The 24,671-nt window shown below is 41.5% G+C and overlaps 2 protein-coding genes across 7 annotated transcripts; one reads left to right on the forward strand and one right to left on the reverse strand.

Annotated features, from left to right (window-relative positions):
* The first annotated feature begins 653 nt into the window (after positions 1 to 653).
* LOC121913929 (calpain-1 catalytic subunit-like) lies at positions 654 to 22,591 on the forward strand. 6 transcript variants are annotated; one of them, XM_042436778.1, is made up of 23 exons: positions 661 to 1,123; positions 3,154 to 3,183; positions 3,453 to 3,693; positions 5,948 to 6,017; positions 8,593 to 8,711; positions 8,942 to 9,075; positions 9,397 to 9,565; positions 10,577 to 10,660; positions 10,790 to 10,875; positions 12,305 to 12,379; positions 12,462 to 12,622; positions 14,088 to 14,257; positions 14,627 to 14,638; positions 14,740 to 14,951; positions 16,712 to 16,751; positions 16,864 to 16,929; positions 18,663 to 18,720; positions 19,377 to 19,441; positions 19,972 to 20,040; positions 20,188 to 20,266; positions 20,358 to 20,471; positions 21,486 to 21,544; positions 22,467 to 22,591. In XM_042436778.1, exons 3-23 carry the CDS (start codon positions 3,454 to 3,456, stop codon positions 22,491 to 22,493), a joined length of 2,109 nt encoding a protein of 702 aa, XP_042292712.1. In that variant the 5' UTR covers positions 661 to 1,123; positions 3,154 to 3,183; position 3,453; the 3' UTR covers positions 22,494 to 22,591. The 6 variants fall into 6 exon arrangements, 5 of the variants coding, with proteins under 5 accessions (XP_042292712.1, XP_042292731.1, XP_042292725.1 ...); XR_006100404.1 differs by lacking the exons at positions 21,486 to 21,544; positions 22,467 to 22,591 and adding an exon at positions 18,466 to 18,511 and having other exon boundaries at positions 654 to 1,123; positions 20,358 to 20,449; XM_042436797.1 differs by lacking the exons at positions 661 to 1,123; positions 3,154 to 3,183; positions 3,453 to 3,693; ... (3 more) ...; positions 9,397 to 9,565; positions 10,577 to 10,660 and having other exon boundaries at positions 10,687 to 10,954; positions 22,467 to 22,587.
* Positions 22,592 to 23,908: 1,317 nt separating this feature from the next.
* Positions 23,909 to 24,629, reverse strand: mrps28 (mitochondrial ribosomal protein S28). The gene has a single exon (XM_042436841.1). It carries the CDS (start codon positions 24,618 to 24,620, stop codon positions 24,063 to 24,065), a length of 558 nt encoding a protein of 185 aa, XP_042292775.1. The 5' UTR covers positions 24,621 to 24,629; the 3' UTR covers positions 23,909 to 24,062.
* Between the last annotated feature and the right edge of the window lie 42 nt (positions 24,630 to 24,671).

Here is a 24,671-nt window from a genome sequence, read left to right on the forward strand (position 1 = left end):
GTCGGGCGGCGGAATGACGGCCCGCGGGACACGCCCCCCTCCGCTGTCATGACGTCACACCAACTAATTAAAACATGAAACTGAAACGTCTCGAACATCTGATCCATTACAACCAAAAAGCAGCAGTTTGCACAGATCTGGTCCGGTCCAGATCTGGTCCGCTTCAGATCTGGTTAAGAGCCGACCCGGTTCAGAGTCGGTCTGGTTCCTGTTTACTGGACCCGGTCCTACAGGTGCTCGGTGGGCGTCTCTGCCTGCTACCGTGGTTCATGTAAATGCAGCAGCAACGTGCAAAAACAGCTGAGTAAAGGTGAATATTGATCAGCAGGTGTGGTGATTATTAAATACTCTCTCAGCCAATCACATCACTGCTCTCAGAGCTCTGAAACAGCTCAGCCAATCACAGTTACAGGAAGCTTTTCTTCAGGAAACATCTGGTTGGTTCAGAGTCACGACATGAAAACACGTCACCACACATCAGCAGCCAAAGACTGAAGGAAGTTACTGTAATAACAAGAGAAATAAATAATAAAGATGTTAATTAATGTTTAATTAATGTTACACAGCAGCGTATCAGGGATTATTACATATATATATATATATACATATATTTATACATATTGAATCCAGCTGTTTGTTGATGTTTATTATTCCAGTAACAATAACAAGACAACATGCTGCAGATCATTATATATTTTAAATACATTTCAAAATAAATGACACATCTAAACTCTGGTCTGTGTTTTAGCGTTCAAGCGGGATTTTAATCCAGTTGAGCGACGTGGTGACGTCACCGCGTAGCGTGCAGTTACAGCTGTTTTTTTGTGAATGAAAACTTGTGACAGAATAAATGAAAATAAACTTTGATGTGTAAATGATGAAGCAGCAGCTTCTCTGCGACTGAAGGACCGGATGTGATGTCAGCTGTGACGGTGTAGGTGGTGTAGCTCCGCCCCTCCCACCGGGCGGGGCTCGGTACTGCAAAACAGCATCCACACCGGCACCCAGTACAGTACACAGTACTCCAGTACTACTGCACGGAGTACTACTGCACGGAGTACTACAGTACTGCAGCATCCTGAGGCTGCAGCGGGACTCTGCGGCGGACTGACCGACACACCCGGTGAGTCTGTGATGATGATGATGATGATGATGATGATTGTGTTATTGTCTGGTGAATATAAATCAGTAAAATGTTTCTGATCCGTGATATTTGAGGCCGCAGTCACACGTGTTTTCATCCTGTTTATCCTCCAATCAGAGAGCTGCTCCTGCAGCGTCACGATGTGATCATTAAATAACTCTTCATCACTTTATTTACTGGAAATCATCGTCGTTTATTGTTATTATGTTGTTTTTAATGATCACAGTTGAATCGCAGATTCCCTAAAATAAAATAAATATATTTTAAGGATCCATGATTTAATAATAATATTCATCTATGATTGTAAACTTTACCTCATCATTAGTTCCTTACACAAGTAATTAACTGGAATTAATTAACCGGAAGTGTAACAGCTGAACCTGATTAGTATCTTATGAAATGATTGCAGATCAATAACATAAAGTTATAAAATAAATCTGTCCTGAAATCTCAGTTTTAAGGAGAAAATTGTATTTTTTTCTGACTGAAACAATAAATTGACTCATTTCAACACTATAAAAACTATAAAAGTTTCACTTTATTTCAATATTTGTATCATCGTTTGTTCATCAGGATAATCTATAATCTTTATTATTGATTATAATAATATATATTTATTTAATGTGTTTTTATAATCACAGTAAAATGTGACAAAGAGCTGAAACAGTCAATAATAATAAACCTTTATTTATAAAGCAGCTGAACAGTATCTTTATCTCACCTCCATTTAGTAGCTGTTCTGGAGCTTTCGATCACATCACATGATCTTCATCAGCAGACAGATTGTCGGTTTCTCAGTTTCCTTAAAGTGCTCAGAAAAAAAAAAACAACTTTGTCTCCGTGACAACCGGCCAAACTCCATCTGCTGATGAAGACCATATGATATTACATGAAAGCTCAAGAAGAGCTACTAAATGGACTTGAGATGAGATCGTTTCTCTCACAGAATGAAAAACTAAAACGTGGTGTTCACCCTCATTTACAAACCGCATCCTGCTGCTGGAATAAAACCAGTCTGATCCCTGTCTGATCCCAGTCTGATGGAGCTGTCAGAGTGCTGAGTCAGCTCATTGATCTGAAGATGAGGCTGTAAAGTGTTTTCCTCTGGCGGCGCTGCTCACGTCTCTGATGGACAAACATCATCAGAGCTTCTTGGTTTCTCTAATGGAGCATGTTTACATTCATGCTGGTTTCCAGTAAATGGATAATAATACAATTAGAGTTATAGTTCATAGAGCCACATCATCAGACTGGTTTAGTGTCATCAGAAAGTCAAATTAGCTTTGAGACTTTAAGGATGTGTTTGGTGATTTTCTAGATTTTTCATGTTTGGATCCAAACCAACAATGAACTGATCTACTGACCACAGGAAGTATAAAATACCGGACGTAGCCGCCGTGACGTCACTCGTTTCTTTGTGAGCTTGTATTTTGAAGCCTCGAGTTTGCATTTTGACCGTCGCCATCTTGGATTTCTGGAGCCAGAAATGACCATATTTGGACGAGAGGGTGGAGCTGACCCTGCACATGCTCAGTAGCGTCTGCCTTACACAGAACTACTCTCTGGAGACTGAAAACATGATGCTGTTATTAGTCTTTGGAGCCGTTTCTAAACAAACTAACGCGACCAAACTCTTCATGATGAAGGAACATGTGACCCAGTGCAGCGGTGTGACTCACCGACGTGTTTTTAATCAGATATATCAGCTTTGATACAAACACAATACTGGTTAGTAGATCAGTTCACTGTTGGTTTGGATCCAAACATGAAGACAAATAAAGAAAATCAGCAGACTTGTGCTTTAACACAAACATATTTGATGAATGATTGAAAGGATCGATCGATTCAGATCAGATTTACAGTGAAACCGTTTCTGTTGTTTCTTTTAATGATTGTTATATATAATATATGTTTGTTGGTTTAGTTGTTGTTGTTGTTGTTGTTGTTGTTGTTGTTGTTGTTCTGCTGGTCGTCAGTAAACTGAACTCACCAGATCTGTTTCCTCGCAGCTTCCTACGAGCCTTTTGGACGGAGATCAGGTACAAACCTCTGCATGTTTATTTCTTCTGTCTCATCTGTATCTTCACCATGAGAACCTCCTCACAGGGTTCCTCGAGGTTCTGCTGTCAGGTTCTTGGTTCTGTGATGAAATGAAGACTTATTAGATGCAACCAAACTGTAAAATCAGGAAACGTTCTGTTAAAGGAGAACCTGGAAGTTCCTGAACACAGAACCAGAGCTCACACCTCTGTGACTGGTCTGCTCTGTGGTTCTGATGCTGATCAGGGTCTCTGTTGTTGTGGGTCAGGATGTTCGGAGGTGTGTCCGGGCGGATCCAGAAGGACCGGCAGCGGGCCGGAGGACTGGGCTCGGTCCAGCAGGCTGTGCAGCACCTGAACCAGGACTTCCAGACCCTGAAGGAGGACTGCCTGCAGAATGGATCCTTGTTCCAGGACCCAATGTTCCCCGCAGAGCCCACCTCGCTGGGCTTCAAGGAGCTTGGATCCTTCAGCGCCAAAACCAGAGGGGTGGAGTGGAAGAGACCCACGGTGAGAACCAGAACTCTGTAGACCCTGACAGAACGTAGACCCACTGTAAGAACCAGCACTCTGTAGCACAAAGACCCTGATAGGACCAGAACTCTGTAGACCCTAATTGAATGTAGACCCACTGTAAGAGCCAGAACTCTGTAGACCCTGATAGAACTAGAACTCTGTAGACCCTGATAGAACTAGAACTCTGTAGACCCTGATAGAACGTAGACCCACTGTAAGAACCAGCACTCTGTAGAACAAAGACCCTAACAGAACCAGAACTCTGTAGACCCTGATAGAACGTAGACCCACTGTGAGAACCAGAACTTGGTAGACCCATAATAGAACCAGAACTCTATAGACCCTGATAGAACGTAGGCCCACTGTGAGAACCAGAACTTGGTAGACCCATAATAGAACCAGAACTCTGTAGACCCTGATAGACCCTGTGAACAGCTCTGGATCAAAGCAAAATCCGGTGTGACTCCGGATGTCATTGCTCCAGAGCTCCCCGGCGCCTTGCCGGCGAGCGGCCGCCCCGCCGGCGAGCGGCCGCCCCGCCGGCGAGCGGCCGCCCCGTCCTCTAGACTTCGCTCACTCGCTGTGAGGAAGAGGTGTGATGACTCGGCTCTGATGTGGAGACAGTTTTAGATGATGACTGTTTCATGAAGAAAGCAGCAGAGGTGACATTTAGCATCTCTGTCACAAACAGAGTTTCTTTGTGCTCAGAGTAAATCAGCTGACTGTCACAGATTCAGCTCAGAGACTCTTGTTGTTGTGAGTCAGACGCTGCTTCCTGTGCGGCCCTCAGCTGATGTCACTGAATCAATGCGGCGTTCAGAAGAAGAAAGTGACTGTTTGGTAGAAAGCTCAGCACTGAGACGCTGTACTGTCGTCCCTGAATCAGAAGAGTTCCTCTGTACGGTGGCCTGTTTAGGACATCTCAGACTCAGCTTGTCAGGCTCAGCTCTACACTGGATCAGCTTTTATCAGACTAAACACAAACCAGCATTTAAAATGGAAAACTGTTCCGTTGACCAATCACGAGCCGTCCTGACAGAGCTGAGTCCAAAATGGAGGAAGCTGACGTAGCTTATTATCTGTGTTGCTACACGGTTTACACACAGTGAGGAGGTCATGATGCTGATACAGCTTTAAATAAACGGGGTCAACTTATTGTTTCATTAGCGGCTAAGCTAACATGCTAACTGACATTTAGCAAGCTAGCTAGCTCAGAGAGCTTTTTCCCCTCTTTAATAAAGTTTTATTGGATGAAATGATGAACAACAAAGTGTCATGAGGGGGAAACGGTCCAGTTCACAGCAAACAGTCACTACATCACCAACCAGATACTTCATGAAGATGTGCAGATGAACTTTCTGGTGTGACCATGTAATTATCTGGACTTTGTCAGCTGTCCGGTGCGTTTATCACACCATCATTAATATAACTAACATCATTACAAAAATACAGTTTAGGAACTTTAATTAATCGATTCAGAAAGATGATTGTTGATTGTTATGTAAGTTGATTTTACACCCAGTCCGACACTTGAACATGTGAATGTTTGTACACTTAGCATGGTTAGCATGGTTAGCATGGTTAGCATGGTTTAGAATGGTTAGCATGGTTAGCATGGTTTAGCATGGTTTAGAATGGTTAGCATGGATAGCATGGTTAGCATGGTTTAGCATGGTTTAGAATGTTAGCATGGTTAGCATGGTTTAGAATGGTTAGCATGGTTTAGCATGGTTTAGAATGGTTAGCATGGTTTAGAATGTTAGCATGGTTTCGCATGGTTTAGAATGGTTAGCATGGTTTAGCATGGTTTAGAATGTTAGCATGGTTAGCATGGTTTAGCATTGCAGTTTTTAAAACACCAGAAGAACCTCTTAGACTCAGGGTCTGTAAATATTAATCAATTAATTAGTTTGCCAATTATTAAATTAATCACCAACTATTTTGATAATCGATTAATTAAAGATTAAGAAAAAAAGTCCAAATTCTCTGATTCCGGCTTGTTAAATGTGAATATTTTCTAGTTTTAGTCTCTCTGACAGTAAACTGAAGATCTTTAGGAAACACTGATCCACAGTTTTACTTTTTGAAGTCAATAAAACACAAACTGCAATGAAAAGCAGGAACATGAACATCATTTAGACCCAGATCAATGTCTGACTGCGAGCACTGAGGAGTGAATATGTTCACGGCGTCCTCATCCTGAGGGCGGTGATGTAACGCAGACGCTGTCTCTGATTGGCTGTTTCAGGAGCTGATAGAGGACCCTCAGTTCATCGTGGACGGAGCCACGAGGACGGACGTCTGTCAGGGAGAGCTGGGTGAGTCTGTCGGTCATGTGACCTCACTCATTGTGTATCACACTGTGGACCGGAGGGAACTTCCCTGACGACGGTTGCTAGGAGACCAGCTGACTGTATGTGTCAGAGAGTAAACACAGAGTCAACAGGGAGGGGAGGGGCATCTGTAACGTCAAATCTGTCCCCCCACCCCATCTGAAAACTGTTTATAGACATAATATATAATATATAATATATATGAAAACATACACACATTATATATTTATATATATATATATAGAGAGAGAGAGAGAGAGAGAGAGAGAGAGAGAGAGACCACACCAGTGGAGGAAATGAAGAGTGAAGCAACAAAACAGGATTTTGACAAGTGAGGAGGACATGTCCTCATCAATCAATCAATCAATCAATCAAAGTTTATTCATATAGCTTCATACAGGTTAGTGCTTCACAGATAACAAGTTAAACAGATCGAGACTAATGCACACGAGAAATAAAAATAGATTAAAATCAGTCAAATAACAAATAAAATCAATATTTTAAAACATGAACATAATAAAACTAACGATCATAAAACAGTTTGATCAGAAGCCGACGAGGTTTTCAGTTCCAGGAAACATCTGAAGTCAGTGTTGATGATTTAACATCATTATTATTATTATTATTATTATTAGTCTTTATTTATACAGGAAGTCCATCAAGATCAATATCACAGGTTTCATAAACACACACAGTTAAAGTTAAAGTTAGTTAAAGTATTGCAGTAAAAGTACATAAGTATTATGAGCTTGATGTAGTTAAAGTATTGCAGTAAAAGTACATAAGTATAAGTATCAGAGACCCTGAGCTTATGAGAAATGTTGTATCATCAACTGAACTGAATATTTCCCGGAGCACCTGAAGGCAGCACTCAGCTCATCACTCCTGACCTTGTATTGATCAGTTTATTGATCAGTGTGATGGGAACTGCATCAGCAGGAAGCTCCTTTAATGTGAGAGCAGCTCATGTTGTTGTTGTTGTTGTTAGCGTTTAGCGTAGCATTACGTCCCCACAGACAGTCTGAGGAGATAATGGAGTCAGCTGATCAGTCTGCACGTTAACATTTCCTGTAAGGATGTGAAGATGACAGGAACACAGACGCTGTTATTACTGTGATAGATGATTATTATAGATTTACTGTATGTTAAACCCTCATCTCAACACATTATCACAACTTATCAAGGTTTGTCTTTTAAGATCGTTATCCTGACATAAGTAAAGAAAATACCAGTGAAATGTCCAAAACATACTGGTGAAATATGTGAGAATGCTCAGTGGCCCAGTGGCCCAGTGGTGCATCGGTCAGCACGGTCGCCTCACAGCGAGACGGTTGTGGGTTCGAACCGCCGGCCGGTTAAGTTAACTGGTGACTCTAAATCGCCTGTAGGTGTGAATGTGACATGATGGGGAACGTGATGGGAACTAATGGGAACATGATGGGGGACATGATGGGGAACATGATGGGGAACGTGATGGGGAACGTGATGGGAACGTGATGGGAACATGATGGGGGACATGATGGGGAACATGATGGGGAACGTGATGGGGAACGTGATGGGAACGTGATGGGAACATGATGGGGGACGTGATGGGGAACGTGATGGGAACGTGATGGGAACATGATGGGGAACATGGTGGGGAACGTGATGGGAACGTGATGGGGAACGTGATGGGAACGTGATGGGGGACGTGATGGGGGACGTGATGGGGGACATGATGGGGAACGTGATGGGAACGTGATGGGGAACGTGATGGGGAACGTGATGGGAACGTGATGGGAACGTGATGGGGGACGTGATGGGGAACGTGATGGGAACGTGATGGGGGACATGATGGGGAACGTGATGGGAACGTGATGGGGAACGTGATGGGGAACGTGATGGGAACGTGATGGGAACGTGATGGGGAACGTGATGGGAACGTGATGGGAACGTGATGGGAACGTGATGGGGAACGTGATGGGGAACGTGATGGGAACGTGATGGGGAACGTGATGGGAACGTGATGGGAACGTGATGGGAACGTGATGTGGAACATGATGGGAACGTGATGGGGAACGTGATGGGGAACGTGATGGGGAACGTGATGGGAACGTGATGGGGAACGTGATGGGGAACATGATGGGAACGTGATGGGAACGTGATGGGAACGTGATGGGGAACGTGATGGGGAACATGATGGGAACGTGATGGGGAACGTGATGGGAACGTGATGGGGAACGTGATGGGAACGTGATGGGGAACGTGATGGGGAACGTGATGGGGAACGTGATGGGAACGTGATGGGGAACGTGATGGGGAACATGATGGGAACGTGATGGGGAACGTGATGGGGAACGTGATGGGGAACGTGATGGGGAACGTGATGGGAACGTGATGGGGAACATGATGGGGAACGTGATGGGAACATGATGGGGAACGTGATGGGGAACGTGATGGGGAACGTGATGGGGAACACTGAACTCTGTCTGACTGAGTGTTTTTCTTCAACTTTGACGTACTCTTCTATGTTTGAGGTCGTGTAGCTGAAGGTTTCTTCAGCTCAGTCTGTGTCGTTCAGGTGACTGCTGGCTGCTGGCTGCGATCGGCTCTCTGACTCTGAACAATCAGCTGCTGCATCGCGTCGTTCCTCACGGTCAGAGCTTCAACCATGAATACGCCGGCATCTTCCACTTCCAGGTGAGACTCCACCTGCTCGCCGCTGACAGGCCACGCCCTCTCACCTGTTCATGATGGAAGAGTTGGGTTCCTGTCACCAGGTGGCAGTAAACAGTGATATTCTACTCCATCATTTGAGTAGAATATGTGTGTTTATGATCTAATTTGTAGTTTTTAATTAATATTTTGGGATCCAGATTTTGTTTTTGACCTGAATTAAAGGAGATAAATCAGAAACCTGCTCTCTGTAGTTCTGGCAGTTCGGCGAGTGGGTGGACGTGGTGATCGACGACCGGCTGCCGGTCAAAGACGGAGAGCTGATGTTCGTCCACTCGGCTGAAGGCAGCGAGTTCTGGAGCGCTCTGCTGGAGAAGGCCTACGCCAAGTAAGCTCTGCCCACCTACCTGGACCCTGTCAGACCCTGCCAGACCCTGTCAGACCCTGTCAGACTCTGTCAGACCCTGTCAGACCCTGTCAGAGTCAACTTAAAACTGGCTTAAATGTATGAATCAGAGTTGGTGTTGGCTTCCACAAACTACTGTGCGTTTCCTGTGTGTTTCCTGTGTGTTTGCTGTATGTTTCCTGTGTGTTTGCTGTATGTTTCCTGTGCGTTTCCTGTATGTTTCCTGTGTGTTTGTTGTGTGTTTGCTGTGTGTTTGCTGTATGTTTCCTGTGTGTTTGCTGTGTGTTTGCTGTGTGTCTGGAGGTTGAACGGCTCGTATGAGGCATTGTCGGGCGGCAGCACCACTGAAGGCTTTGAGGACTTCACAGGCGGCGTGGCGGAGATGTACGAGCTGAGGAAAGCCCCTAGAGATCTTCCCCGCATCATCAGCAAAGCTCTGGAGAGAGGCTCGCTGCTGGGCTGCTCCATCGACGTCAGTGTCTCACACAAACACTGTTAGCTTAACCCCGCCCCCAAACAGAGATCGTCCAATCACAGCTTAGCAACAGTAACCTGTCACAGCAGTTGTACACGGAGCTGTAGATGCATGAATGCAAAGAGCTTCTGAAAACATGAGAGCTAAAGTATTTTTATTTAATGGTAGATGCTAACGTTAGCATGTCCAGCTCACCAGCTCACAGTTGTAACTGTGTTACTTCCAAGGCTGAGAGTTAGCATTTCATTAGCTAACTATGTTAGTTTGTGTGCTTACAGGTTTCACTTAAAGAAAAGAAACTTTCTATTTCACTTTGTGGATGCAATCAGAGTTTATGTCAACGTTAGCCGTGATAGTTAACATTTGTCAAACACATCAGTCAGCCATCGTCCATCAGTATGAAACATACTGTTAATCCTTTTATGTCCACGTGCTCTACATGTTTCATTACCTGATGAGGAAGATTTTCGTCTGTTAGCTTTAGTCTCAGTCTGTTATATTTAGCCTAGTATGTTAGCATTAGCCTCATTCTGTTAGCTTTGGTCAGTGTGTTAGCTTTAGCCTCATATTTAAGACTTATTGTTTAACACTGAGTCAACTGGAAATATTAAAAAGTAAACATGAGTTTTCAACAAGTTCATGGAGCTAATGTTAGCTTGATAAGCTAGCTAGCTCAAGCTGATAAAATCAGCCTGTTGCTGTTTCAGTAAAACTGAAGTCAAATCAAAGACTCATTATTGATAAATCGGTTGCTGTTAGAACAGAAACATCGGCAAGTTGTGTCCACTCTGAATCATGGTTGCTAACTTTGCAATCAATCAGTCAATCAATCAGTCAATCAATCAATCAAACTCTATTTGTACAGTGTTCATACAGTGTGCAGTTCAAAGTGCTTGACAGAGTTAGCGACAGCGAGTCAGAGAGGACAAAATATCAGCTGTCAGTTATTTAGCTCGCCGTCCTGTTAGCATGTTTATGTGTTATCCACACATTATTATCCGCCCTCAGATCACCAGCGCCTTCGACATGGAGGCGGTCACTTTCAAGAAGCTGGTCAAAGGCCACGCCTACTCTGTGACTGCACTCAGACAGGTGAGTTCAGGTGTCACTTTAACATTAAAACCCGGCCAGCAAAGACTCACTGCGTCAGTGTTATTTTACCTTCACATGACCGTCAGTGGTTAAAGTCTGTCAGAGCTGATTCTTCATGTTTGTCTTCAGGTGGACTACCGCGGCCGTCAGGAGCGTCTGATCCGGATCAGAAACCCCTGGGGTCAGGTGGAGTGGACCGGAGCCTGGAGCGACAAGTCAGTGCTTCACTTTTACACCTTTATGACCAAACATGTCGTCTGTTCATCAAATCAGCAGCAGAGCAGGAAGATAACTGTAATTTTATATTATAAATTTAACTTTTATATTTAAGCAGGAGTGTCCTGGACGAGACAAACCTGTCGTATGTCTCCCCACTGACATGGCAGATAGATGATGATGCAGAGAAACCAGTGACTGTAATGGAAGTACAGGGAGCCACATACATAAAAGCTTCAGCACAGTCAACAAAAAGATTCTCTGTGAGCGAAGAGCATTACTGTTACGTGTAGGGATGCACGATATTATCAGAACGTCATCGATATCGGCCGATATAAGCTCTAAAATGAAATATCGGCATCGGCCGAAATGAACATTTTCTGCTGATTGTGAGAGGCTGATATGTTGCCTTCTCCTCCGCCGCCGGACTGTTTCACCCTGACAGTCCCGATGTTTCCTCCACAGGCTGCACTTCACTCAACTGCCCGTCAGACCCGCTGCTGCTGCTAGCGGAGGCTAGCTGTCTGTGTTAGCTGTCTGTGTTAGCTGTCTGTGTTAGCTGTCTGTGTTAGCTGTCTGTGCTAGCTGTCTGTGCTAGCTGTCTGTGTTAGCTGTCTGTGCTAGCTGTCTGTGTTAGCTGTCTGTGCTAGCTGTCTGTGCTAGCTGTCTGTGCTTCCTAACATGCTGCGGCTAACGCTCCGCTAGCCTCTCAGCTAACGTTAGCCCCGGCTCTCCATGTGGATCCAACCGGAGCACCGGTGTGTTATTCAGCAGGAAGAAGCAGCGGGTCTGACGGGCGGCTGAGTGAAGTGCAGCCTGCGGAGGAAACACCGGGACCGTCAGGGTGAAACAGTCCGTGGAGGAGCTGCTATGTTCAGCTGCACAGATAGGAAACACCTCGGCTGACAGGAGGTATCACTCTGTTTGGAAAAAAAAACTTCTTCTTTTTGGTTTATAACGGCGGTTGTCAACCAGCGTATCAGGTGCATTAGCGCCACCTTCTGCTCCGGATGAGGACCAGAGATTAAATCCTACACATTAATCCTGTCTGTCTAATAAACTCAATGAAAACTCTACTGCTGCTCCCACTTGGCAGCTTCATTAAAGTTTTAATGCTGAGCTCCTGAACTCCAGTCTTCCTCAGTTCTTCCTTCATATATTGTTTTTATTGATCATATTTAGTTCAATCTATGCTGCAGGTATAATAGTCTCCTCAGCCAGCTGGAAAGAACATGTTCATATATCAGTATCGGCCACAATGAGTTGGAAATATCAGCATATCAGATATCGGCAAAAGATCCAATATCGTGCATCCTTATTTGCAAGTTTCCTTCTAATGCACAGAACGGCTTTTATAAATGAAATAATGCCAGTGGAGAGTAGAATAATCTGATTATAATAATAATCAGATTGTTGTTGGCGTGTCAGCTCCTCAGAGTGGAACTCCATCGACTCGGCGGAGAAAGACGAGCTGCTCTGTAAGATGGAGGACGGAGAGTTCTGGTAGGTTCACACTGTTTGGATGAACCTTGAAGAGTTAAATTTACAGGACGCAGACGGTGAAGTGTGTCTGTTTCTGTGTCAGGATGTCGTTTCAGGACTTTCTGCGTCAGTTCTCCAGGTTGGAGATCTGTAATCTGACTCCAGACGTTCTCAGTCAGGACTCCACCAGCTTCTGGATCACGGTGATGTTTGAGGGCGGCTGGAGGAGAGGAAGCACCGCCGGCGGCTGCAGGAACCATCCCAGTGAGGAGAACAGGGACACACTGACTCGCTGTTTGTTTCCAGCCTGCTTCTCACATCCAGAGTTTTCCTTCTACTGTGTTCCACTCAATTAAATGAAAACCGAAGTACTGACAGGTCTGGTCCACCACCAACCTGATAAACCACATTATTACTCACAATCTCACATTCAGGGCTTGAAATGAGCTGTTTTGATCACCAGCTGATGGCTACTAGATTTAAAGTGATCAGCCAATCAGAATCTCAGATGATAAGAGCCGCTCGATCGATTTGACCATAAATATCAGTAAAAATAAAAGATAATAAATCTCTTTGACAGATGTGTAGATCCAGCGGTCCTCCTCTTCTTCATTTTCATCTTCATCCTCTGTCTTCTTCTTCTGCTCGTTTGTGTTTGTTGGTCCGGTCAGAAATCTGCACATTATGAACGAACTGACTCACAGATTAATCACATTAATCCAGCGGTTCAGTTTGTTTGATCTTCCTCACGCTGCTCCGAGCCAACGCTCGTCGTCATGGTGACTGTAGGATGAGCTGGACGGTTTCATTGTTACTTGCGTTTGGCGGGTCGGCAGAGGTTCATTTCAAGCCCTCGTACACGGTCAAAAGCTTATTTGCAGATTCCTTTACATCTCATCTAATCTAATCAATAACTACTTACATCCTTCTTGCATTCTAACAACCCGGAACAGGAAACCAGTCAGATCAGCCGCTGCAGGAAGTCAAATAACGTCAGAACAAACACTGATCAGCCGCTGACAGGTCGACAAACTGATGGCTGGATGTTCAATTATATGACTGAATTTAGGACATTCATTGACAACCCTGTTGGTTAGCATTGTTAGCATTGTTAGCATTGTTAGCATTGTTAGCATTGTTAGCTCTTCTAGGCTACAACAGGTTTTATCGGCCTGTGACGTCTTTACTGACACTTATTGAAAGTTTCTTTGGACTAAAAGCATCAAATGAATGAAATGTGTTCTGGAGCCTCTGTCTGTGCTGAAACCAGAGTCTGAGTCGTTGTCTGGTGATGTGACTGCAGGTTAGCTGACGGCGCCGCTAAAGAGAAGCAGCTCTAACACACGGGACAAATATCACCAAAACTCTGCAGCCAAACAAGAACACATGAGGAAGAAGAGGAGAAGAGAGAGAGGAAGATCAGGCTTATTAAATCTCTCTGTGAGAGTCTCTGTAGAGTCCATATAAATATATAAATATATATAAAGTTTATATACAGTAAGACAGATATTGTAGAGGAAACACAGTCACAGTCAGATAGTTAACTCTTCATACTGATCATGTTTTATGCGAACAGGAAATGATGTAATATGTGCGTCAACACGTCGCATCGTTAGATTCTTCTCGCGGTATCCGGTGTGTGAATATTTCTCCTTTGTTTCTGTGTTTTGGACGCTGTGCTCCTTCTCTGCTAATGAAAACTACGTTTCCCATGATGCTTTTCACACAGACACGTTCTGGATCAACCCTCAGTACAAGATCACGCTGCTGGAGGAGGACGACGACCCCGAGGACGACGAGGCCGCCTGCAGCTTCCTGGTGGCTCTGATGCAGAAGGACCGCCGCCGCTTCCGCCGCCACGGCCAAGACATGCACACCATCGGCTTCGCCATCTATGAGGTCAGAGGTCAAAGGTCACTGAGAATATAATGTTGTACACAGCTCTCTCTCTCTCTCTCTCTCTCTCTCTGTGGTGACAGCGCCGCCTCTCTAACTACATCCTAACAACCACCCACCTGTCCATAGCAACCACTCTGGTTACCATAGCAACCACATAACAGCACCTTGAAACACACCCAGAACAGCCCAGCAAGCAGTTCTCTCTGTTATATATAACATATAAACCATCTCAAACAACCAAACAACCGCAGAGACTGTCACCGTGGTAACCATGGAGCAGCTAACTAGCTTACTTCAGAAACAAGCAGCGTGTTGTTGGGTCTGTTTCAGCTTGTTTGACTTTCTCTCTGTTTTGTTTGTCGTTCACAGATTCCCGAGCAGGTGAGTCATGAGTTCAGGTTCAGGTTTAAACTTTTACATCAAACAGTTTTATGTCACATTTAGCCTCTAGAAGCTAACGCCGGCGTCCGTCTGTCCGCCAGTACCGAGGCTGTCAGAGCGTCCACATGAAGAAAGACTTCTTCCTGCGTAACTCCTCCTGCGCTCGCTCCGAGACCTTCATCAACCTGCGAGAGGTGAGCACCAGGCTCCGCCTCCCGCCAGGCGAATACCTGATCGTCCCGTCGACCTTCGAACCGTCGAAGGAGGCCGACTTTGTCCTGAGAGTTTTCACCGAGAAACAGTCCGAGACCCAGTGAGTCTGATATAGATCATATAGAAACATGTTATATATAAATATAGATCATATAGAAACATGTTATATATAAATATAGATCATATAGAAACATGTTATATATAAATATAGATACTATAGAAACATGTTATATATAAATATAGATCATATAGAAACATGTTATATATAAATATAGATACTATAGAAACATGTTATATATAAATATAGATCATATAGAAACATGTTATATATAAATATAGATACTATAGAAACATGTTATATATAAATATAGATCATATAGAAACATGTTATATATAAATATAGATACTATAGAAACATGTTATATATAAATATAGATCATATAGAAACATGTTATATAAATATAGATACTATAGAAACATGTTATATATAAATATAGATCATATAGAAACATGTTATATATAAATATAGATACTATAGAAACATGTTATATATAAATATAGATCATATAGAAACATGTTATATAAATATAGATACTATAGAAACATGTTATATATAAATATAGATCATATAGAAACATGTTATATATAAATATAGATACTATAGAAACATGTTATATATAAATATAGATCATATAGAAACATGTTATATATAAATATAGATAATATAGAAACATGTTATATATAAATATAGATACTATAGAAACATGTTATATATAAATATAGATCATATAGAAACATGTTATATATAAATATAGATAATATAGAAACATGTTATATATAAATATAGATACTATAGAAACATGTTATATATAAATATAGATCATATAGAAACATGTTATATATAAATATAGATAATATAGAAACATGTTATATATAAATATAGATAATATACAAACATGTTATATATAAATATAGATAATATACAAACATGTTATATATAAATATAGATAATATACAAACATGTTATATATAAATATAGATAATATACAAACATGTTATATATAAATATAGATAATATACAAACATGTTATATATAAATATAGATAATATGCAAACATGTTATATATAAATATAGATAATATGCAAACATGTTATATATAAATATAGATAATATACAAACATGTTATATATAAATATAGATCATATAGAAACATGTTATATATAAATATAGATCATATAGAAACATGTTATATATAAATATAGATCATATAGAAACATGTTATATATAAATATAGATCATATAGAAACATGTTATATATAAATATAGATCATATAGAAACATGTTATATATAAATATAGATCATATACAAACATGTTATATATAAATATAGATCATATACAAACATGTTATATATAAATATAGATCATATAGAAACATGTTATATATAAATATAGATCATATAGAAACATGTTATATAAATATAGATCATATAGAAACATGTTATATATAAATATAGATCATATAGAAACATGTTATATATAAATATAGATAATATACAAACATGTTATATATAAATATAGATAATATACAAACATGTTATATATAAATATAGATCATATAGAAACATGTTATATAAATATAGATAATATAGAAACATGTTATATATAAATATAGATCATATAGAAACATGTTATATAAATATAGATAATATAGAAACATGTTATATAAATATAGATAATATAGAAACATGTTATATATAAATATAGATAATATAGAAACATGTTATATATAAATATAGATAATATAGAAACATGTTATATATATATATAATGTATAATATAATGTGTGGATCTCTGCAGGGAGATGGACGATGACGTGGTGGCAAACTTTGATGAAGAGGTGAATTATAAGATCATACTGCAGTGAACGTTTCTCATCGTTGTTTCCTGGATTTATGTTGTGATGACCTTTGACCTCAGGAGCGTCGTGTTCTTCTTCTTCTTCTGTGCAGGAGGAAATCTCAGAGAGCGACATCGATGATTCCTTCAGGTCCATGTTTGCTCAGCTGTCCGGAGACGTGAGTGATGTTCGGTCTGCTTACTTTAATAAACTGAAACAGAAAAGTCTTTAACTTTCATTTTTAAATCCGATGACAGGAAGTAAAGATATCTGAGGGTTTTATACGCTTAACATCCAGCTTCCTGTTTTGTTTTATTATTCGATGTACACTTTAGGGCTGCACAGTGTCGTTTATTAGTTACTGTAACATGATATTAAAGGGGACCTATGATGCTTTCCCTTATTTTCAGTCATATATATACGTATATATACGTATATATACATATATATATGTATATATACGTGTGTATATACACACACACACACACACACATATATATATATATGTGTGTGTGTGTGTGTGTGTGTATGTATATATATATGTGTATATATATATATTACTGTTATATATACATAACAGTAATATATATATGTATGTATATATACATACATATATATATTAGTTATGTATATATAACAGTAATATATATATATGTATATATACACACACACACACACACACATATATATACATATATGTATATATATATGTGTGTGTATATATATATTACTGTTATATATGTGTGTGTATATATGTATATATATATTACTGTTATATATGTGTGTGTATATATATACATATATATGTATATATATGTATATACACACACAAACACACACACACATATATATACATATATACATATATATACATATATATGTATATACATATATATACATATATATGTATATATATGTATATATACATATATATACATATATATGTATATATATGTATATATACATATATATGTATATATGTATATATATGTGTATATATATACATATATATGTATATATGTATATATGTATATATATACATATATGTATGTATATACATATATATACGTATATATGTGTATATATATATGTGTGTGTGTGTGTGTGTGTATACATATACATATATATACATATATATGTATATATATGTATATGTATACAGCAGTAATCCCTGTGAGCAGGAAGCAGCAGCTCTGCTCTGAACGTTCAGTTTTTTCTACTTTCAGGCGAGTCGACGTCGGCTGGTGACGGATTTCTGTATATGGTCGTCTGCTCAACGCACAGCGCAGCATTTAAAAGCTTTTAATTTGAAGCTATAAAGCAGGAAATGTTGGGTTTGCATCGGCGGTAACTTAACACGACTCTGATAAGTAAAGCTGGCCAATCAGAACAGAGCAGGCTGATCGGGAGGCGGGGCCTTAAAGAGACAGGAGCTAAAACTGCCTGTTAGAGACGGAGGCTGAACCGAGGGACCAGTAGCAGATAAATAAGGAGGTTTTAACTGGAAATCATGCAAAGCTGCTCTAGTGGAGAGCTGAAATGAGCATAACAGGTCCTCTTTCCTCTCAATAACTGCAGTCAAGCTCTTTCTGTAACTGTGAATAAGGTTTCTACTCGTCTCCACTGGTAGTTCAGCCTCTTCTTGAGCAAACTGCTCCAGTTCTCTCAGGTTTGATGGCTGCCGTCTCCCAGCTGCAGGTTTCTCTTTCTACAGATGTTCAATGGGATTCAGATCAGAACGGTCCGATTAAACGAGCACAGTAGGTCTTTAATTAAAGCACTCTCTGTTAATGAAGTTCACTTCCTCCTGAAAAGATTAAAACTGAAGCTACAAAAGAAAAATCAACCAGCTGTTATCATGTTAATAATATATCATATCTGATGGATTATTGAATATGTTTCTCTCATCAGGACATGGAGATCTCAGTGCGAGAGCTCAGGACCATCCTCAACCGAGTCGTGTCCAAACGTAAGTTCTGCTGGTTTTTATTAAAATAATAAAAATAAATAAAAATAAATAAGAGATGAAGAAGAGACACGAAACAGAAACGGAGACTCTTCTAACAGAAACATCCAGAAGGTACAAAGAACCATGACGAACAGCAGACTGTGTCCTCTGCTGATTGGTCAGATCAGACTCGTCCCCAACAGGAAGCAGCTGCATGAACATCAAGCTTTAATGTTAATGTCTCAGAATCAGCTGCTGCAGGACTCGTGTTTGTCCTCGTCGTTACTTAAAGGACCAGTTTGTAGAGTTTAGTGGCATCTAGCTGAACGGACTTGACAGAAATAGAATATAATATTCATCAGTGTGTTTTAATTAGTGTTTAATCACCTGAAAATAAGAATCGTTGTGTTTTCGTTACCTTAGAATGAGCCTTTATATCTACAGAGGAAGCAGGTCCTCTTCTACAGTAGCCCAGAGGGGACAAACCAAACACTGGTTCTAGAGTTTCACAGCCATGGAAGGGGAGGGAGGGGGTTCAGTTGGTTGCAACCTGCAGCCTCACCACTAGATGCCACTAAATCCTGCACACTGGTCCTTTAAGACTCAGATCCGAACCAGCAGCTAATAAGAACTGGTACTGATATGTTCTTCTTCTGTGGTGGTGGTTGTGTTTACAGACAGAGACCTGCAGACGGACGGGTTCAGCATGGAGTCCTGCAGATCCATGATCAGCCTCATGGACGTATCCTCCCCGCTGTCTGCTGAATATATATATACACAGTAAATATATAAGATATAACTGTCCAGCATTTCAACTGTTTAGTGTTTCTTGCTGTAATCATTCCTCCTGTTCATACTGACCATCAGAAGATCCCTTCATAATGACCTTACAATGGAAGTGATGGAGGACAAAATCCACAGTCTGAAGCTAATATGAAGCTTCAGCGTCCAAATGAGTCAAATCAAGTAGATATCTTTCAACGTTACAGTCTTTTTAGTGCCAAAGTTCCTCTTTTTGTTACTATACTTCCACCTGCAGCTCAACAGGGAAACACAAAGACTGTAAATGTGTCAGATATCCACTTGATATGACTAACTCAGACTGATGAAGCTGAATAGAAGCTTCACACAGACTTTTAAATGACTGTGTGGACACACTGTGGATCCTTTAAGATGAGTTCGTCCTGTTTTACTGACGTTCCTTCATCAGAAACAGGTTGCTCTGTGAAAGTCGACGTGTCGCGTTGTAAACTTTGACCGAGCTGATCTCAGAAAGACGGCAGCGCTCGGCTCGGTCTGCTGGAGTTTCAGATTCTCTGGAACAAGATCAAGAAGTGGTTGGTGAGTCCAACAGTCCAACAACATCCAGACTGAGTCTCATCCTCGTCTCTGCAGAGCTGCTGTGATATTAACTGTTAGTTTGACTGCAGGACTTGTTTTGAGGTGTTTTTCTGTCATGTGATGATGAGTCTCGTTTGAACTCTGCAGGGAATCTTCAGAGAGTTCGATCTGGATAAATCCGGCTGTATGAGCTCTTACGAGATGCGTCTGGCGCTGGAGAACGGCGGTAAAATCCTCTCAGCTGTGATGTCACACACACATCGATGAGCTCATACAGACTCGCTCTAACACCGACCTGTGATCTGTGACGTCCGCAGGGTTCAAACTGAACAACATGCTGTATCAGATGCTGGTGGCTCGATACGCCGACAACGAGATGATCGACTTCGACAACTTCACCTGCTGTCTGGTCAAACTGGAGACCATGTTCAGTACGTAGCACACGACACGATGTTTTATATTTAACTGCAGAAATAAAGTGTTTAAACAGAGATATTTACAGGATTATATAAAGTGCTGCTCAGTGTTTCCTGCTGCTGAACGTTGGCTGAAGAGGAAACACCTTCATCCTGTCAGAGGCTCAACAAACCATCAGATATTTGATCAGGATGAAACAATAGAATTAAAGTGACTTATTACGAGAATTTGGTTGTTTTGGCTGTAAAAAAGCTCATTTTAGATGAAAAACACATCTGATGAGTGAAATCTGTGATGTTTGTGGTGAAACTGACAGAAACTCGGAGCTTTAACATCCTCATCATCAATAAAAACCAACAGACATTTACTGGATGTAATGACAGCTCACACTTTACAGACATGAATCAGCCTCCTGCAACACATCTGACCATTATTAGGGACCGAGCCCAAAAGGCAGAGGACTACTGTAAAACATTATAGTCCTCTGCCTTTTGGGCGAGGACACTAATGTTTTTCGTGTGTTTGTTTGTTTGTTTGTTTGTTTCTTTATTATTACGCCATTAAACCCTTAATTTGACCCCCTAAACATGCTCAAAAACTCACCAAATTTGGCACGCAAAAATTTGATAAAATGTGAAAATTAACCCCTAAAGTGCCAAAATGTGCTCTCTAGCGCCACCTATGTAGCTTAAACGGCCGCCACGGCCCGTAGGAATGTCGTAGAGAGATCAAACCAAAACTCAATTATTCGTCTCATCAAGATCTATAAATCATACACTGACACCCCTGACCTAAATCCAACAGGAAGTCCGCAATTAGCCTTTCAAAATAAGACTTTTACATGGTTAAAATCAGACAATTAAATACTCGTAGAATAAGATTAATAATACTAACAATAATAATAATAAAACAATAACACAATAAAAGAACATTAGTAACAAAATAAATGCGACATGTTGGTATGAATGAAGTGTTTAGAAGTTGCTTCCAGGTTGTATTAACGTTTCTGTTGTGTTTGTGTTGCTCAGAGTCGTTTCAGCAGCTGGATCGAGACGGGACGGGAACCGTAGAGATGAACATCAGCGAGGTACCAAACACCTGCACACACAAACACTTAAAGGATCAATCTGCTGATTTTCTGTATTTGTCTTCATGTTTGGATCCAAACCAACAGTGAACTGATCTACTAACCAGTATTGTGTTTGTATCAAAGCTGATATATCTGATTAAAAACCCGTCAGTGAGTCTCACGCTGCACTGGGTCACATGATCCTTCATCATGTTAGTTTGTTTAGAAACGTTCCAAAGACTAATAACAGCATCATGTTTTCAGTCTCCAGAGAGTAGTTCTGTGTACGGCAGACGCTACTGAGCATGTGCAGAAACACAGTTCTGTTAACAACTTTATAAAACATCATAAATTTATCAAAGAACTTCAGTTAAAAGTTGAAATAATAAGTTTAATTTATATTTACAGCCTGATAACTGTTAAATGATGTCTGTGTGTGTGTGTTTGTGTGTGTGTGTGTGTGTGTGTGTGTGTGTGTGTGTGTGTGTGTATGTGTGTGTGTGTGTGTGTGTGTGTGTGTGTGTGTATGTGTGTGTGTGTGTGTGTGTGTGTGTGTGTGTGTGTGTGTGTGTGTGTGTGTGTGTGTGTGTGTGTGTGTGTGTGTGTGTGTGTGTGTGTTTGTGTGTGTGTGTGTGTGTGTTTGTGTGTGTGTGTGTGTGTGTGTGTGTGTGTGTGTGTGTGTGTGTGTGTGTGTGTGTGTGTGTGTGTGTGTGTGTGTGTGTGTGTGTGTGTGTTTGTGTGTGTGTGTGTGTGTGTGTGTGTGTGTGTGTGTGTGTGTGTGTGCGTGTGTGTGTATATGTGCGTGTGTGTGTGTGTGTTTGTGTGTGCGTGTTTGTGTGTGTGTGTGTGTTTGTGTGTGTGTGTGTGTTTGTGTGTGTGTGTGTGTGTGTGTGTGTGTGTGTGTGTGTGTGTGTGTGTGTGTGTGTGTGTGTGTTCTCAGTGGCTCTATATGACCATGTGTGGATGAAGCTGTCGGAGGATTCAGGTTCCTCCAACAGGAAGAAACAACAACAACCAACCAGAGAGCTTCACCTGCTGCACCTGTACTACACAGTACTACTACTATACTACTGCAGTACTACTACTGTAATAACTGCACCTGTACTACACAGTACTACTACTATACTACTGCAGTACTACTACTGTAATAACTGCACCTGTACTGCAGTACTGTGCAGTAGCACTGTAGTACTGCACCACTACTACAGTACTACTGCTGTAATAACTGCATGGTACTACTGTACTACTACTACACTACTGCAGTACTAATACTGTAATAACTGTACTACTGCAGTACTATCAGTGTGGAATCTCTCCTGTCAGAACAAAACTACAACTAATAAGAAAAGAGAGAATTATAACTTCACACATCTAAATGATTCTTTAGTATAATATTTAGTTTTTTTGATTCAGTTCTTGAAAGAATCATTCTGGTTTGTTTCAACCTGACGTATTTAAATAAATCAATCAAATGGGGGGGGGGGGGGGGGGTAATGATAACTGCTCTCTGCTGAACCTCCAACAGCTTTAAATATAAACATGAATTATTTCAGATGTTTGACTCGTCAGACTGAAATGTTAACAGGAGTCATAATAAAGAGACACTCAGGAGGAGATGTACACACAGTACTACATACACATGCTACTATATATTACAGCTGTACTACAGTACTACTCATACACACTACTACAGTACTACTCATACACACTACTACATCAGTACTACAGTAATACTCATACACACAGTACTACATACACATGCTACTATATATTACAGCTGTACTACAGTACTACTCATACACACTACTACATCAGTACTACAGTACGGAAGCCTGCTGCTGTGCTACAACTCTAACTATATGACCTCTGCATGGGGGGGGGGGGGATTATTTAACGATGTATTTATTGACGACCCCCAGCTGTTTCCACTTATTAAAGGACTGAAAGGAAACCGATCAGCTGACTCTGTGTTTGATTTAAACTCACCTGTCATGTGACTCACACCTGCTGAAGCAGAAACATCCCAGAATAACATGAAGAATATCTTTTAACCAGAAACTGAACAAATGTTTCATGTTATGATGATTATTTCTCCATTAACGGATGAGTTGTTCAAGCTGCTCGTGTGTCGTCAGTTTGTTCTAACGAGATCTCCACTAATTATTCTCATTATTGATTCATCTGCTGATCATTTCTCATCTGTAAAACATGTCACAAACATGTCCTGTTCTGTCCTACCAGACACAGAAAAACTTAACAGTTGACAAGTAATTGATTAATCGTTGCGGCTCAAACATTTGATGTATTTGTTTATTTTCCTTCATACAAACCTGCTGAGTTTAATGAATCTTTGTCACCACGAGGAGGAAAAACACAACAAACTGTTTATTTATTATTTTAATATGTTTAAGTTCACAGTCAGCTGACAGATCAGAGTCCACATTCAAACAGTAAAAGTCCCGTCAGTCATCAGAGAAACACTCAGCTGCTCTGAGCCAGAACAACACAGTCCGGTACAGTCCGGTTCAGTCCCGGTTCAGTCCCGGTTCTGCGGCTCCCGTCCGTCCAGCGGGCCCAGCAGGTCTGCCCGGGCCTCCAGCAGTGTGGTGTCGGTCGCGGCTCCCAGGAAGCGGGCGGTGAGCTCCAGGTCCTGCAGTCGCAGCCGGACCCTGCTGCCCCGCTGCAGCCGGTCCCGGTCCCGGTCCGCCGGCCGCCGGCACACGCAGTGGAACTTCCCCCCGAAGTCGATGTACAGATCGTCCCCGACCACGTGGAATATCCTCCCGACCACCACCTTGTCTTTAGCCGGACCCATCTGGATCAGCGGGGACCGGCGCAGCAGCGAGGCGAAGCTGTCCTCCTGCCCGGCGGAGGAGCCCCCGGTCTCCCCGACCTCCGCCTCCCGCCGGAGCTCCGACTGCAGGTCGAAGGCGGCAGCAAAGCCGGATCTGGGTCTGTCCGCGGCGGGCTGGTCGCTGCCGGAGGCCCCGGAGGCCCCGGAGGAGTCTGAGCTGAAGGAACTTCTGAGGAACCGGGAGGGGAACCGGACTCCTCCACACCGGAGCCCGGACACCACCTTACACAAGGCCGCCATGTTGATCCTCCACAACTTCCTCTTCTTCTTCTCTGAGTTTTAATGGCGGTT

Source organism: Thunnus maccoyii, chromosome 2 (genome assembly GCF_910596095.1).
Source record: "Thunnus maccoyii chromosome 2, fThuMac1.1, whole genome shotgun sequence".
In the NCBI taxonomy this organism is placed as follows: Eukaryota; Metazoa; Chordata; class Actinopteri; order Scombriformes; family Scombridae; genus Thunnus; species Thunnus maccoyii.